The following is a 16,635-nucleotide window of genomic DNA, read 5'->3' as shown; positions in this document are numbered from 1 at the left end:
ACTCCGGCCCCAGCTCTTGCGTTTTGGCTCACCTGCTGGCTAAGCCACCTGCCGCCTCACTGCTCCAGCTCGCATGCTGGTGAGGACATTTTTGTGCACTTTCTGCCTCTGCTGGAGTCCCCTACTCCGTATCTTTTGCCTACTCTGTTGCACAGGCGGGACTTTCTCTTGTCGCTTTTGAGAGTTCTCAGCTTGTTCATATTAATTCTGCTACATACGTTGGGGTAGTTTCCTAATATGCAGATGATCATCACGGAGGTGATTTCTCTGTGGAGGTATCCTGAATGCTCAGGTCCTCGGCTCTATGGACTTTTTGACTTCAGGGCTCTGCTGGGAAATACCTCCCGCACCCCGAAGTCCAGCCTTGTGCAGCTGAGCTTTCTGTCGGTGAAAGACTTCTCTTTTCATCTATTTTCATTTTACCCAGCTGGGTGTCTTAGTGCCAGGGGTATGCTGGTGTGAAAAAAATATGTAAAACGTAGTCCTGTTCCTCGCTCACCTCCTGGTCACAGGAGCGTTCCTGGCACACTCACCCTCCTCATGGGGTCCGAGTCTCCAGAACATTCGTCGTGAGGCTCCCCAGCTCCCATCAGCGGAGGCTCCGTCCCCGAGCGCCTTCGCTGTGCACCCTCCTCCGGAGACAGGGCTGTCCCCAGGTCTGGGGGGCGGCGGCTCCTTCTCAGGGAGGAGATGGAGAACGGCCCGGCGCCTGCTTTGCCATCTTCCTGCACGTGTCTAAAGCAACCATGGGTGACCGGGCGGGAGTGGCCCTTAACATGTGGAGGGAGCTCATCCGCACCCTCAGTGAACCCAGAAGCAGGCCCAGAAGAGGAGCTACGAATCGCGGGCTCCGCTCCGCAGCCGGCCCCATTTGGACCATGGCCCCTAAAGCCCACGCGGAGCATCCGAGAGCGCGGTCCGGGGTCTGAGGACGGTGTCCTCCCCCAGCAGAGCTGCAGATGAGACGCAGAGGCTGTTCCTGCGTGGCCTTCTTAACCCGCACGCCAAGTTGGCCTTCTCTTGCCATTCGTCCCAACAGCTCTGAGTTTTGTACCCACTTACTTATTTATTTCCTGTACTCACCGATTTATTCAACCCTACAACAACCCCAGTGCAGGGACAGACCCGGTACCACTGAGACACCCTCACTTTGGGGGTCCAGGACCTGTTGTTAAGAGACGAAAAACGATAGTTTGGAAGAGGGAACCAGAAAGAACACGTCCTGGGGAAATCGGGGGGCGGGGGGGGACCAAAACGGACTGAGTTTGCATCTGTTTTGAATCACACAATTGACAGTTTTATCTGGAAGGTGGTAGTCGCAGAAACGCCGCCGGTGCTCCGTCATTTAATGTAGAAGCAGAATAGGAGTCACCGACGACTCTTGAGTTATGAAATCGTTGGTCTCCATCTGTATGTGCCCGTTTCCCTTTGGAGAGGCAATGAGCCGGCGCCCTCTGGGACAGCTGTCACCCGGGGGGATTAGCCCCCCAGGACACTGGGTCCTGTCTGCAGACTTAGCTGCATGTCACCGCGGGGAGGGGAGGCGCTGCTGGCCTCTCATGGGTGAGGCCGGAGACCCTGTTTTCATCCCACAGCACCCAGGACAGCCCCCACCACCCTCAAGGTCACCCAGCACATATGCACAGGGTCGAAGTGGAGATACCCGGTCCAGCACAGCGAGGAATAGGCCTTCTCCACGTCCCCTTCCAGATTTTCTCCCAGTTTAATGCAAGAAGAAAAATGTTGACCCAAAACCGAGAAGCCCCAAGTGGTGAAGGAAAACTGTGTGTGCGGGGGGCGGGGCCATCGATGAACCGATTGTGGCGGGGGGGGGGGGGTCCTGGGGAATCAGCTCCGTTTAGAGGACCTACCCGGCCCCTCGTCCTGGGTCTTGCCACCTACATAATGTGACTCTAGTGTCCACGCTGATGCCACAGGGGACATTTCAGGCTGTCTGAGGGCCCGGGTCCCCAGCAGCTCCCGGGCTGCTGTCGCGTAGCCCCCCACCTTGTGGCCCGGCTCCATCTCAGCCCTCGGCTCCCTGCCCCACCGGAACAGCGGCCCCGGCAGGTGTCTCTCCACCTCCTTCCTCAGCTCCTTCTCTGGCCAAGGTGAACTCCAGCCTGCCCTGGACCCTCAGTTCCTTGTGTTCTTATTCTAGAAGGGCCCAGCACCACTCGCGGGGGTCGTCTAACCCGTCCCTGACCACCTATCCTCCTCCCCGTCCTATCGCTGGTCTGCGAAGCGAACGTTCCCAGGACCTGACCTCCCATTTCCCGGGCCTTGCACAGGCAGGTTCTGCTTGCCTCTCCTCCACCATCTCGGAGAATCTGGCCTCGCCCTGCACTTGGCCCTCAGCACCCCGGAAGTCAGCCCTGCTGTCCAGGGCCTCGGACCCGTGACTTAGAAGCTCTGCCGCTAGGCGGGTCTCTCAGTCTCTGAGTTTCCGTTTCCTCATTGGTGATGGGATCAATAATACCGGCCTTAGGTCTGTTTTTAATATATTAGGATCAAGCCAGGCAAGTGCATGTCATCATCACCCTTATGGGCATTTTAATCTTAATTTCTTAAAAAACAAATAGGAAGACAGGGTGCGATCACTGAATACATGTTTACCTTCCATCTGTGCAAACCTTATTGGAGTGAAGATTTGGAAGGACTCACACCTTAGCCTCTGCGCTCCCTGTGCCTCAGCACCGATGGAGGGGGACTCTGGGAGCAGGGACTGCGGAATCTTCTCTCCGGAGCCCGGGTCCTGACAGCAGAGGCACTGTGGGCAAATGATGTTTCCCAGGACCCCGTTCCCCTCTCTCAAAATTTAGGATGAAAATACCGCTGCCTTTCACACTCTGGGGTGATTAATAAATTAACCTTTGGGACATGCGGAGGAGAGAGCCCAACGCAGAGGGCCGGGGTACACGGCCACACTTACCAGGTCTCCAGCAGGGGTCATAACAACCTGGAGGCCTCAGTGCACCCCCCTCCCCTGCCAACATGAGAGCCTTCCCTGCCAGGCCCAAGCTGCCCCAGGCCTTTGGGCTCTGCTCTCTCTCTCAGAGCGTTTCTGTCACCTTGCACCTTCCCTACCCTGCATGTAATGACAGGCTCTGTGCACAGGATGGTTCAAGAGAGTCCAGTGACTTAACCTTGTCCTCTTCAGAACAGAGCAGCTGCCGGATGCCCCACAGGCTCCCCTGGAAGGTATCTAATTCAGTGAAATGAGGTTTATTGAGAAACATTGAAAACTGATTAGGGTCTGTGTCAGGTCACAGGAAAAGTCTTACCAAATGAAGATGAAAAGCAAAAGTTACTCCACCGTTCTTTTATAAAGAGAGATTTTCAAATTGAAGCTTTTCTGCCCCTATTAAATTAGAAAATGTAAAAAAAAAATCGTAAATAACAGTGCTGGTCAAGATGTGAAAAAACCAGCAGACTCATGCCTTGCTAACTGGCCATGCAGCAAATTCATTCACACAATCTCTTTAAAAAGGGATTTTCCCATGTGTCTTGTAGCTACCGGCCTGGGAATCCTATTTCTGAGAACTTTCCTTACGAAATTATCCAAAAGGTAGGAAAAACAATAATCACAAAGATCTCTATTAAGCATTATTCATGGGGTGTCTGGGTGGCTCAGTGGTTTAGGCCTCTGCCTTCGGCTCAGGTCGTGATCTCAGGGTCCTGGGATCGAGCCCCGCATCGGGCTCTCTGCTTGGCATGGAGCCTGCTTCCTTCTCTCTCTCCGCCTGCCTCTCTGCCTACTTGTGATCTCTGTCTGTCAAATAAATAAATAAAATCTTTAAAAAAATTATTCATAATAGTAGAATTGAAATCACATCCAATGCTCCCCAAATAAGGGAATAGATAAGTAAAGTGCATTAATTCATCTTTTCAACAAATATTTATTAAATGCCTCTGTTTCTGGGTACTGTGCTATATACCAGCTCAACAAAATAGTCTGTAGCTGTTACAATGATCAGTGAGAAAATGCTTAATGTAATAAGGAAAATGAAATTTATAACAATATAGCTTTATCATGATTATAATCTTTTTTTTTTTTATTTCCAGCATAACAGTATTCATTATTTTTGCACCACACCCCGTGCTCCATGCAATCCGTGCCCTCTATAATACCCACCACCTGGTACCCCAACCTCCCACCCCCCATCCCTTCAAAACCCTCAGATTGTTTTTCAGAGTCCATAGTCTCTCATGGTTCACCTCCCCTTCCAATTTCCCCCAACTCCCTTCTCCACTCTAAGTCCCCATGTCCTCCATGCTATTTGTTATGCTCCACAAATAAGTGAAACCATATGATAATTGACTCTCTCTGCTTGACTTATTTCACTCAGCATAATCTCTTCCAGTCCCGTCCATGTTGCTACAAAAGTTGGGTATTCATCCTTTCTGATGGAGGCATAATACTCTATCCCCAGGGGTACAGGTCTGTGAATCACCAGGTTTACACACTTCACAGCACTCACCAAAGCACATACCCTCCCCAATGTCCATAATCCCACCCCCCTTCTCCCAAACCCCCTCCCCCCAGCAACCCTCAGTTTGTTTTGTGAGATTAAAAGTCACTTATGGTTTGTCTCCCTCCCAATCCCATCTTGTTTCATTTATTCTTCTCCTACCCACTTAAGCCCCCATGTTGCATCACCACTTCCTCATATCAAGGAGATTATATGATAGTTGTCTTTCTCTGCTTGACTTATTTCGCTAAGCATGATACGCTCTAGTTCCATCCATGTTGTCGCAAATGGCAAGATTTCATTTCTTTTGATGGCTGCATAGTATTCCATTGTGTATATATACCACATCTTCTTGATCCATTCATCTGTTGATGGACATCTAGGTTCTTTCCATAGTTTGGCTATTGTGGACATTGCAGCTATAAACATTCGGGTGCATGTGCCCCTTTGGATCACTACGTTTGTATCCTTAGGGTAAATACCCAATAGTGCAATTGCTGGGTCATAGGGCAGTTCTATTTTCAACATTTTGAGGAACCTCCATGCTGTTTTCCAGAGTGGCTGCACCAGCTTGCATTCCCAATCAAAACCACAATGAGATATCACCTCACACCAGTCAGAATGGCTAAAATAAACAAGTCAGGAAATGACAGATGCTGGCGAGGATGCGGAGAAAGGGGAACCCTCCTATCATGATTATAATCTTATAAAATTAAATATTTTTATTTATAACATTTGACCATGGAAACATGATCAATCAGAATTGCTGATTTATTAAGATGAAGAATTTTAGATGATTTTCTTTATCATTTGTTTTTTAATTCTGTGTCATGTGCAATAAGTACGAAATCCAATTAGAAATGGAAAAATCCAGCGAGAGTATCACTGGACTTCTCAGTAGCTGACACCATCAGAATGCTCTGCCCTTGGGGGGCCGAAAATGCCCTGGTCTCCCTTGACCTTGGCCTTCGGAGCACTTAGCCCTGTCGGCTGGAGGTTCCTTCCGCAGGAGGTCCCTGTTGGCTTTGCTGCTCTGTTCTGCTTTTTAAATTTTTGCTCTCTTTAGCAATGATTTGAAACCCCAAAGAGAACACGTTGGGGAATTACATTACAAGAGGCTCATTCGTTGTCTTCCTGGAAAAACAGGACCCCTCTGGGAAGTCTTTGGGAGGGGTCACACTCAGCCTACCCCCGAGAAGCAGCCCTCAGACCACGTCTGGGAGATCTGGGTGTGCAGCAGGACAAAGTCGCTGGGACCGGCAGGGCTGGAACCCGGGAGCGTACAGAAACACAGAGCATGGACGAAACCAAAGAGTTGCTGGCTCTCAGTGCAATTGCCCAGCTGAGCCCGCTGAACTCAGTTCGGGTTACACTCACATCTGGGAGGGACGGCTGTCCCCCAAAGCTGCGCCCGCAGCCTGCTCCCTGAGGGCCTTCACCTCCACAGGACCTGGTCCCTTCCAGGGAGGCGTTTATATTTTTAACATTCTAGAAGCATACCACTTGAAATCAGTTTGCTCCCTCTGAATTAGCTACCAATGATTGAATTGGTCTTCAGAATTCTTGACTCCAGGCAATCAAGCCCAATTTCGATGCCCCGAGGGGTTAGAATTTCTATTCCCCAAGCACCCCGTCAGCACCCATTAAAGAAAGAGAGAAAGGAAGATTGAGTGAAATCTACCCTTTAGGTTTATTTGTACTTGAGCTTTGAGATGAATATCAAAGTAACCTCTTCTTTTACTTATTTAAAATCAATTAATTACCATGTAGAGTAGTATGAGTTTCAGAGTTTAGTGCTTCCTCAGTTGCATAGAACCCCCAGGGCTCCTCACATCACGTGCCCTCCTTAATGCCCATCCCCAGTTAGCCCCTCTCCCCTCCCCCCTCCTTCTTCCAGCAACCCTGTTTGTTTCCTAGAGTTAAAGAGCTTCTTATGGTTTGTCTCCTTCTCTGATTTCATCTTATTTCATCTCTCCTTCCCTTCCCCTAGGTTCTGTTTCTTAAATTCCACAGACTAACCTCTTTGTATGGAGGACATCAAAGGACTTGGGTTCTCCGGGCTCTATCCCAACAACCACTGCAAGTTCCCGGGTCCTGTGGCCTATAACGTGCCTTGGGGACTCTGAAGGGAGGAGGAGCCCATGCTTGAACAGTAGTGATCTATTTAGATTCTAAAGGTATCTGTGAGCCTGAGTGCGAGCTGATTCTAGTCGAGAAACCTGACTGAGGATTCACTAGTGAGTGAATTCCCAGTGGAGATGGGCACCTGCGTTTGCCCATGAATGGTACCAGGACATAGAGGTCATAGCCTTTCCTTTTTTAAAAAAAGAACATAGCCTTTTCTTTTTTAAAAAAGAAAGATTTTAATCATTAGAGAGAGAGAGCAAGAAAGAGAGTGCACGAGTGGGGAAGGAGGGGCAGAGGGACAGGCAGACTTCCTGATGAGCAGGGAGCCTGCTGCAGGCTTGATCCTGGATCATGACCTGAGCCGAAGGCAGACTTCACCGACTGAGCCACCCAGGTGCCCCTGTCTCTTTCCTTTTCATTATGGTAATACACATAATATACCATTTTTACCATTTTAAGTATAAAATTCAGTGACACTAAGTACCTTCACAATGTTGTATAACCATCACTGTTATCTATTTCCGGAACTTTATAATCAGCCCAAGCAGAAATTCCGTCCCTATGAACCCCCAGCCCCTGGTATCCTCTGTTCTACTTCCTGTCTCTATAAACTGGCCTTCTCCAGGTGCCTCATGTAATCAGACTCCTACAGTCTTGATCCTTTTGTGTCTGTCATCTTTTACTTACGATATTTTCAGGGTTCACCCATGATGTAGCATGTGTCGGGACTTTATTCCTTTTTATATGTGAATAACAGGCCGTTTCCAGACATATCACATTTCATACACCTGTTCCTCTATTGCTCGACACTTGGGTGATTTCCACTCGTTAGCTATTGTGAATAACGCTCTGAGTATCGCTATACAGATGTCTGCTCAAGTCTCTGTGTTCCATCTTTTGGGTTTATACTCTGGAGCAGAATTGCTGGGTCATGTGATTATTCTATGTTTAACTTTCTGAGGACACACCAAGCAGTTTGGCACAGAAGAGTCACAATTATCCAGAAGTTGGGTAGAATTGGTCTTTTTCCCAGATAGTTGCTGCCCTTTCTAAGGGGATGTCCTGTCTCTCCCCTCTTTCTATGGGGATGGGCCCCTTGGCCATGGGAATGGATATGGCAGAACTTTAGAACCGCAGTGTGGCTCCCCAGGCTTTGTTCCTTGCCTTCTGCCTCAAGAACAAGCATGCCCTTTCTTGCCCACGTAGCTCTATGCATGCTCTTTCCTTTGGCTGCAATTAGCTCCCCTCCAAGCCCTCTGATTGATTGTTTGATGGATGATTAGCAGGAAATACGTGAAACTGCCCTCACTGCAGGTCCAAAACGGTCATGTGTCAGCAGGTGTATACAGTTTAACAACTGAAAACACTAGTAGCAACAAGGCATTGATTCCACTTGCTCATCAACTCCTCTCATAAAGCTTGGAATTACTCACACCCCCACTCCAAACATGAGGAAACAAGCTGTACAGGTTTTTTTAAGCCCCCCCCCCCCAGCTCATTGGCAGTGGATCTAGATTCCACATCAAGCTTCACTTGTGCCCTCTGTTGTTCAACATGTTCCTTCCCAGGGTGCTGTCTTCCTCTCCCAGAGTGCTCTTGGGTATTCCTCGTGCGAGTACAGATCTCAGTCCCCAAGGGCTTGGGAGTCACATTGTTAGAGCTCACAGTTAAGTACCTGGAACTCTGTTAAGTATGTGGTATCCATCCTTTTTATCCCCATCTCACAGGTCAAGGAAGAGAGGATCAGCTCATTTCTATGTTTCCTGCATTGCACAGAAGTTGCTGAAATGACCAAAATAGCAGGTGCGGTTTTAGCGAGAACAGGGAAAGCCAGGTTATCAGCCTTGAAATCCAATGGCCTGGCTTGTGTCTGGACAAATTCCCTATCTTTATATGGTATTATACAAATCCACTTAGGTTTCTGAATCTAAATATTATGCTCAAGGTTTCCTCTCTCCTTCCATAGAGCCTGTTTTCCGGATCTATCATCAACCAGTGCCGTTAAGAACATCATGCCTCCGTGATCAAAGGCACAAGTCTTTATTTCAAGAGTTCATGCATTAGAACAGACAAGCAGCGGTGAATGTGCTGGCGAATGTTTATCATGAAGCTGAGCTTCCTGGCCATATCTGGTCAGTGTTCTCTGGAAGCCAATCGCCTAGGTTTGAAGTGGAGTAAAACATTAATTTGCAATCACAAGTACAACATCTGCTCTCTAAATGACTGGGTTTGCTGCCAGAGGACAATCCGTATATTCAGTAATGTGATAGCCTGTCCCACTGTTAGCCACTTCTTTATTTTCAAAATCCTCTTCCACCTGCCTATTTCCAAAAGAATCTGGTTTCCCCAGTGGTTCTAGAATTTAGGTCATCCAAAGCATGTCCACCAAGTGCTGAGCCCAGTTTAGTTACAGGACCTCAGATACTCTCCAATTCAAATTCTACCCAGTTACACATCAGTCCGTACTTACATGCATTACTTATGAAATCTCTGAGGAGAGTTTAGTTATGAGAAGGTGAAGATTTCATTTAGGAACCTGCATTCCAGCTTCAGAAATAGAGCCGCCATGTATTTCTTTTCTCAAGAATGTTAAGGTTGATGCAAAATGAATTCTCGGTCATCGTTTTAAAAATGGGCATATTTTCAAACATCTAAGGGGATATTTTATTTAATATTATGTTATGTTGATGATCTTGTGGAGAACTGTTTAGAACAGAAACTAATAAAACACCGAGAGAGAGAGAGAGAGAGAGAGAGAGAGAGAGAGAAAGGAAACCTACACTTCATTGACTTGAATATGTTTTAAATTATAGGCTAAAATCACCAACTCCTGACCCCCAGCCAAAATGATGAAGTAGATCCAGATGTCACAGATATGAAACCAAATGTTCACATCACATCTGAAAAACAATCAGTATTTAATCCTGTGAAGGTATGGAGTGACAGATCAAGTACTTTAGTGTATCAAGGAGAGAGGGAGATGCGGGCTCAGTATGGAAAGATGGTAAAGGGAGGGTCCACCAGCCATCTGCATTTATGTGGGCCCTCCCCCAAAGCTTAATATTTTCAGCTCATTGAGACAGATTCCCCAGCACCTACCCTTTCCCCGGCGTTAAGATTTCAGAAGACAGTCTGCAATTATTGGGTGGCAAAATGATGATTTTTAAAATAAGAACATACCATTGATTCTAAGTTTGTGTTAACACCATCTCTACTCTGATTTCTGAGCTCATACCTTAGCTAGATACTTTCTCAAACATGTGGGGGCTCCCTGCCCCTGTCATTGGGAGCTCTCTCCAGTATGGGTGCCATCTGTTTGCAACATCTGTTAGCCCGTTGAATGCCAAAGTCTATTTGGATGATCTGCCTGGTTTCCTTTTCTCCTGGATATTTTTGTCTACCTGTCCCTCTTGTTACCCATAGAGATGTAGGTCCCTGTGGACAAAAGTTATGGCAACCATAGTCCCCAAGCCTAGGATGAGAATATTTATCATCTGACAAGTATCACTACCCTTCAGCATATGACATGGTGTAAGATCTTTCTGGAATGGGTGATCATCAGCCTGAAGACTGGCAGACTTTAAATGCTAATGTGCTCCCAGCACTTTCAGGTCCAGATTTTTCTATCTTCAAGCCGTTATTATATTTGAATGAATGAGTGACTGAGGATTTAAAAGGTGTTTGTAATTTGTGAGACCTTTCAAACTGTTGGGTTTATTTTTTGAATATTCAAATCGCTATAGCTTTTATACTTTAAAAGATGTGTTAATAGAAGTGCCCAGATTTAGCCTTCTCAGTTGGCCACCATGTTTAGTCATTGGAAGACATGGAGAATCGTTGTAGTGTGGGCACCGAAGCAGTCCATGTCAGAAAGGGCAATAGGACATGATGCAGCAAGCCTGACATTCTGGTCTGGGACTGCTTACTGAGCCCCTGTCTGAAATGGAATGGGGTGCTATGCTGGCTCCCTTCTCAGTAAGACCCTGCCTGGTGACCCATCCTCCCTTGTCCTTGACTGAGCAGGGGTGCCCGATCTCCTCCAAATGGGAGACCACAGGGGATAAAGCATGCATAGCACTGTGCCCCATGGTTCACAGCTCTCTGCCCCAACCCATGGGCATGTGAACCCCAGACAAGTCTCCCAGGGGCCACAATGGTCAGTCCATCCCTACCGATGCAGGCCTAGTGTAGAGGAAGAATCTGTGTCTCTCCAGAGGCTAACCCCATTCTACCCCAGGCTAGATGGGCAGGACAAAGGCATCTGTCCAGGCTAAGGAGTCCAGACAAGAGCTGCTAGGGACAGATCAAAGGCTGGGTCTGTTTTGCTGCTCCAATGGAGTAATTACCATCCTACACAATATCCACCAAAGTGATATCTAGACCACATTTTTGGAAGAAATATTTCAAGGAAAGCAGACTGTGAATATGTCTCTAGAATAGTTTTCTTTAGCCTGCCTTCTCTTCTTTAGAACTGCTTGGTAACTTTTAGGTATACAAACAGTTGTACCTTAATATTCATCTCATTAACTAGCATTATTAAAGCAGAAGTTGCATGAAATGGAATCAGAATTTGGTATCTGAGGGGGAAAAAAATCACACAAGAGTTGTATTTTTATGATTTTCTTCCCAAATGTTTGAAATCACTCCCACTCTCTCTCTATCCTCCTGCTGGTACACACACTGTGATTCAAAGATCCAGCACCTGAACTGAAGATGCACAGAAAGTAAAAGTAACTCTTCACTGTCCCTTCTCAAAGTGGCGGCAATCATCACCTGCAGGACACAACCGCTGTTCCCAGAGCCGGATGTCTGTGGGTATGAGTGGTTATGCACCTTCCCACCTGCTGGGACAAAGGAAAATGAAATAGAGGGAAGCTGGAAGCTGGTAATCTGCTCCGGGGAAGGAAGGATGCGACGCATGGGCAGAGGAAGAGGAGCCTCAGAGCTCAGTCCCCAAACCCAAGAAGATAAACGCTTTCCTGCATCTTCTGAAGCAAAGACCTCTGTTAGTTTGGTGCCACCAAGCCAGCATGTCTTGGGCTAGTATTGGAATCTATATTGCCAGCAATTGACAAACCCAAACCCAAAGAGGCTTTCCATCATCACACGTGACCATCAAGTTCTAGCCAAACAGAGGAACATCTTCACTTCACTGGAAGCTAGGGGTTCTGAAGCTGTTTTAGAAATACACACACACACACACACACACACACACATCTTAGCATCTAAAATCATCAAACAAACAGAAAATGCATCTGTGACTTGAAGCAGATGGAAACACCCCCAGCCTACCCACCTACAGACGTTGCTTCACTGGGAAGACAGGCAGTATGGTAGGAGTCCTAATTTGTTACTGTCAGTTGAAAAGGTCCCAAAGCCCAGCATACAAATGCAAAAATGAAGCGTCTTTGCAAGCTATTTTCTGGTCAGTGTGTCCAGTTAGGGGAAATGGAAAATCCAGCCCTGGATTCCTCTTCCATCTGCTTTAAAAAAAAAAAAATTAATTAAAAAAAATCTTTTTAGCAGTTGCTGGGACATGTCAACCTGGCATCTGGCATCTCAGCTGTGTGGGGTCGGTGAGCAAAATCACACGGACAGAGAAAGCCGACTTGTCCTCAGCTTCGTCTCAGATCTGATGAGGAAGAATGGTTCCATTGTCCGTGACTCTAACAAACAGAGCAAAAATAATCTGCAAGTAGACAAGAAAGGGGCAGCCAGTCCTTTCAGGTTAGATCATCTAAGATGAGGTGTCAGAAGCCCACAGACCCCACGGGATTCCTGCATCCTTTGGCCATTACAAGTTCAAACACCCTTTCCTTTTACTTTAAACTTTTTATTTTGAGATTATTGTTGATTCACAGGCAGTTGTGAGAAATAACACAGATAGACCCCTGTGCCACTCACCCGCTCTTTCCCAGGGAGGAAACAGCTTCCAAGCGAGAGTATAATATCACAACCAGGTTATCAACACTGATGGAACCCACCCGTGTGTGTCGCACTTCGGAAATCAATTTAACCTTTTGAAAAAGGAGTGAATCTATAAAAATGCCTCACGTTGGACAAACGTGATGTTTAGGTGATGTTCTGTGTGTTCACGCGCAGGTGGCTTTGTCTGAGCGACGGAGGGACGGCGGGCAGCCTCACGGTGGGGAACTGCGGCTTCTTCCCATGGATCCAAGTTCTGTCTCACTCGCAGCATTTCCCGCGGAGGAGGAGTTTCTTTGCATTTTGTTTCAGTTTAGGACTTCCTAAAATTAAGATCATAGAGTGTCCAGAGGGAAAGGACCCAAACACCCAGACACAGAACAAAAACATGAGACTCCTGAGCTTAAAAATCTGAGAAGAGAGCAAAGCGGCTGTCATGTAGTGGGAGACGCAGAGGACCAGGAAGGACAGAACGGACAGCAGCGATCTCACGTGGACACCCGTGCTAGGGACCCTGGTGCCCATGGCCGTGTTTCTCATCTGCCAGGTGTGTCTCCCCAGGGAAAATAGCAAGAGCAGGGCAGACGCGAGGAAGAGGAGTAGTGGCAATGATAACCTCACAAGAAAGGCGATCTGTAGGACAGACTTCTCTTTGATTTGGGTTGTTGTGTTTGGGGAGAAAAAACCCAAAAAAACTTGTTGGGAAAAAACCCATGTATGTTTGTTGTAGAAGATAGAGGGGGCGGATGTGTACAGCAGGGACCCTAGGATCAGCCACGGCACCAGCTTCGATATCCTCATCTTCAACCAGAAGAAGAGGGGGTGAGCTATGGGGGCGATCTTGGCACAATAGAAAACGCCAAGCCACGAGGCAAACCACAGTCCCAATTCGTTTACAAACAAGAAGATTGAAAAATTCTCAATAAGTAGAGGGACTTCGATCCAGAGGAGGATAGCCAGGTTGATGTAGAAGATGACCAATTGCAGACAAATCCGGGCCATCGCCAGGCAGGAAAGAAGAAGAGCCAATGGAACCATCTTTCTCTGCTTGATCAACTCGGTGCCGTTCACAACCAGGATGAGGCCGTTTGCTAAAACCCCGGTGAGAAATTGTACCGTCGAAAAAAGGCAATGGATAATAAGGTAAAACTCTAGCATTTTGGGAAGAAAAATTATCAGTTACTTTAAAAATGGATGTATTTATAGATTTGGGGGCAGTTTGGATTATTTGAGCTTTCTATTTTTCTTCAACTAGACTAGAAGTTCTTAGGGGAGCAGGACTCTGATGATAAAGATGGTCAAGCCGGAAGGTGGTGTCTGTTTGTTTATATCAGCGTGCTGTCAATTTGGTTCCAAGGCAGTCAAATAAGAGAGAGATAGCCCAGCGATGATTTGCTTCTTGGTGACAGCTTTTGCATTTTCCAGGTCTACTTAGCATCCAACGTCCTCATAAGCAAATGGTGGAACCAGACTCTTTCAGGGCTGGGAGAAGGGCGCCTTCACCGATGACCAGTGGACGCTTCTCAATCCCTCATCTCCCCCACGACGACTGAGCTCCCGGCCCACAGGTGTAATTCTGCTTCATGTTAGTGGGGCATCCTTTGAAAAGACATGTCTGCGAAATGATCCCTTGTGCTCTAGCTGCATAGAATGGTCGGCAACACAGGACAGCCGAGTCGTAGTTGTCCAGTCCACAATAATTCAGTGATTCAGGACCGCCAAAAACTTAAAAGCAGTTATGTGATAAAATATATGTGAGGAACAGAAAGGGTCACAAAAGACAGAGACAAAGGAATTAGGCTGACATAGATGTGGATACAGTCGGTCCACAGTCTAAAGGAAGCAAAAGCCCGGGAGAGACTCACTTAGCAACATACACACCTGCAACCGTCCGTGGGATGATGCTGGCTTTGGAATCTTTTTCCTGTTCTTTTCTCAATACATGAGATTTTTATGGCATGGTTGTTTGAGGGGGAAAGTAGTAGGAGAATAACTGATTCGGTTTTTTGTTATACTTGTCTAACAGACTATTTTTGGGAAAATTACATTGGAATTTATTAACATGTAGACTGTGCCATGTGTTAAACTAAGCCTGGTTTTCTCAGTCTCCACACTGTTGACATTTTGGGTTGGATAATTCTTTGGGGGGGGGTGTCCTGTGTGATGTGAGATGTCCATCTTCCCCGGCCTCTACCCACTAGATGGGGGTAGCTCTGCCCACTCTTCCGGAGCGCCAACCAGCCATGCTCCCAGACGTTGCCAAACGCTCCCTGATGGCAAAACTCACCCCAGCTGAACACCACGGTCCTAGATCCTGGGAGGGTAACAGTGAGTGGAACATGGTCTTTGTTCTCGAGGTGCTCAGAGACTTAAGGACCAGCCACGGGTACAGTGAGACCTAAAACCTCATTAGGTTTCGGACAGTTCACGACCAGGGCACAAAGTGGGGAACAATCTATTTCATATTTGGGGGGGGGATTGAAGCTTTTCCAGCTTAGCACCTGACCATATGTTCCCAGCGGAGCCCCCGCTGCCTTAACGAGACGGGTCCTTATGGAAACATTTCATTCTGTCCAGTGATGTCATGAAGGATACGTAGAATGAGTCTCCCTATTAGAAAACTGGAAAAGAAACCCTACGGAAACGCTAGTGCTGAGCGTAAATCTCCAGGTTACTTCTTCATTCTTCCCTGAACGGGTCATGTCTGTCATTGCGGGACTCTGCTTTGTTCTTGTCTCAGCTTCAGTGAGACGAAGAGGACCAGCCGGACCGTCAGGAAAGAGACCCCGAGGGAGGCCACTCCTGAGCGGCTTCTGTCGACAAGGATCCGGATTCGAGCGTGAGAATCAGGGTCAGTCTTGTTTCTCTCCCTCAGGGGCAAAGGAAAAAGTACTAAAAAGTGCTTCGGGTTTTCCATTCCGGAGGCTGGAAAAGCAACACAGAAGGGCCTCACCCTACAGGACGATGAAGCCGGAATCCCTCTACGACCGCCCGGGGTGCTCCATCCAAGCCCCGTGCCTGCGCCGCTCCCCTGGGGCCTCGGGCGCAGCTTCACGAGGGCCTATCCCGGATTTCTCCTCATCCCCGGCCCCATTCATTCCTTTGGTGTTTGGCATATGGGACTTCTGTGAAGCAGAACCAAAGCCGGTTACATAAGGCTTTTCATCACAGAGGCAAAGAGAAATAAATGTTACGAAGTCACCTTAAAAGGGAATTTTTATTTTCCAGCTGTTCCTGGAGACATCAGGCCTCAGGCCCACCATCTAGCTCTTCTCTGTTGCCCAACACGGTCGCGACCCTCACGTACTGCGCCCTTCAGCGTGGTCTGGGCACTTCGCTATTGCAAACAAGTCATGGTGTCGCAAGGGGTAACGTGGAAAGAATTCGATTCTGAGTCTAAAACCACAGTCTGGTCTTTCAGTGTAGACAGCAAACGAGCAAAGGAAACGCACTGGAGCGCAGAGCCTTAAAGGACATAAGCGTGTCTCCTTGTGTTTATTGACGGCTTTTTGTCTTCTGGAGTTGAGCACCTTGTGGGGCCGTGGTTCTCAAACGTTCTGTGATCATGTTTGTTAGAACTAGCCCGGGGAGTAGAGGCCACCCTTCACAGAGAGCTTTCGCTCACGGAGGTCTTCTGACGTGGACATCCATGGAGGAAAACATAAAAATTCATGAGGCTTAAGCTACGTTTCTTTTTTCATTAAGTAATTTCCATCTCCATCTCTTCCATGAGCGCACACAGGGGCTGCTGACAAGTGCTACCACGCCGCCCTCCTGACACGGAGGAAGGCAGAATAAACGGTGTCTGTTCCTGGGAGCACGGCGTTTGTGTGGCCGCTATGCCGGGGGCGGGGAGAGGGTGCTGCGAGCCGGTGGTGATGTGGAGCACCTCGAGGTGGTGCTCCCCGGCCTTCCCCCCACACCCCACCGCATCAGTCAGGATAACCACAGCTCCGCCACGCTCTTGTGCTAAGCCAGGGTGAGCTAAGTGTTGGGAATGAGCCACCCATCAGACCAACGAAAGAGAAAAAGGTCCTCAAAACAGAACCGATTTGCGTCTTTTAAGCCGTTTGTTTCGGTGAGAAGGACACGTCAGAGAGTTTCTGGGTCT

At 47.8% G+C, this 16,635-nt stretch overlaps 1 protein-coding gene across 1 annotated transcript; it reads right to left on the bottom strand.

The window, feature by feature from the left end:
• Nucleotides 1-12,718: 12,718 nt before the first annotated feature.
• Nucleotides 12,719-13,682, bottom strand: TAS2R1 (taste 2 receptor member 1). Its single transcript, XM_032334978.1, has one exon. The coding sequence runs from the start codon at nucleotides 13,680-13,682 to the stop codon at nucleotides 12,786-12,788; it is 897 nt and encodes a 298-aa protein (XP_032190869.1). The 3' UTR covers nucleotides 12,719-12,785.
• Between the last annotated feature and the right edge of the window lie 2,953 nt (nucleotides 13,683-16,635).

The sequence above is a fragment of the Mustela erminea genome, chromosome 3 (genome assembly GCF_009829155.1).
Source record: "Mustela erminea isolate mMusErm1 chromosome 3, mMusErm1.Pri, whole genome shotgun sequence".
Classification (NCBI taxonomy): domain Eukaryota; kingdom Metazoa; phylum Chordata; class Mammalia; order Carnivora; family Mustelidae; genus Mustela; species Mustela erminea.
This window is presented reverse-complemented; position numbering and strand designations above follow the sequence as displayed.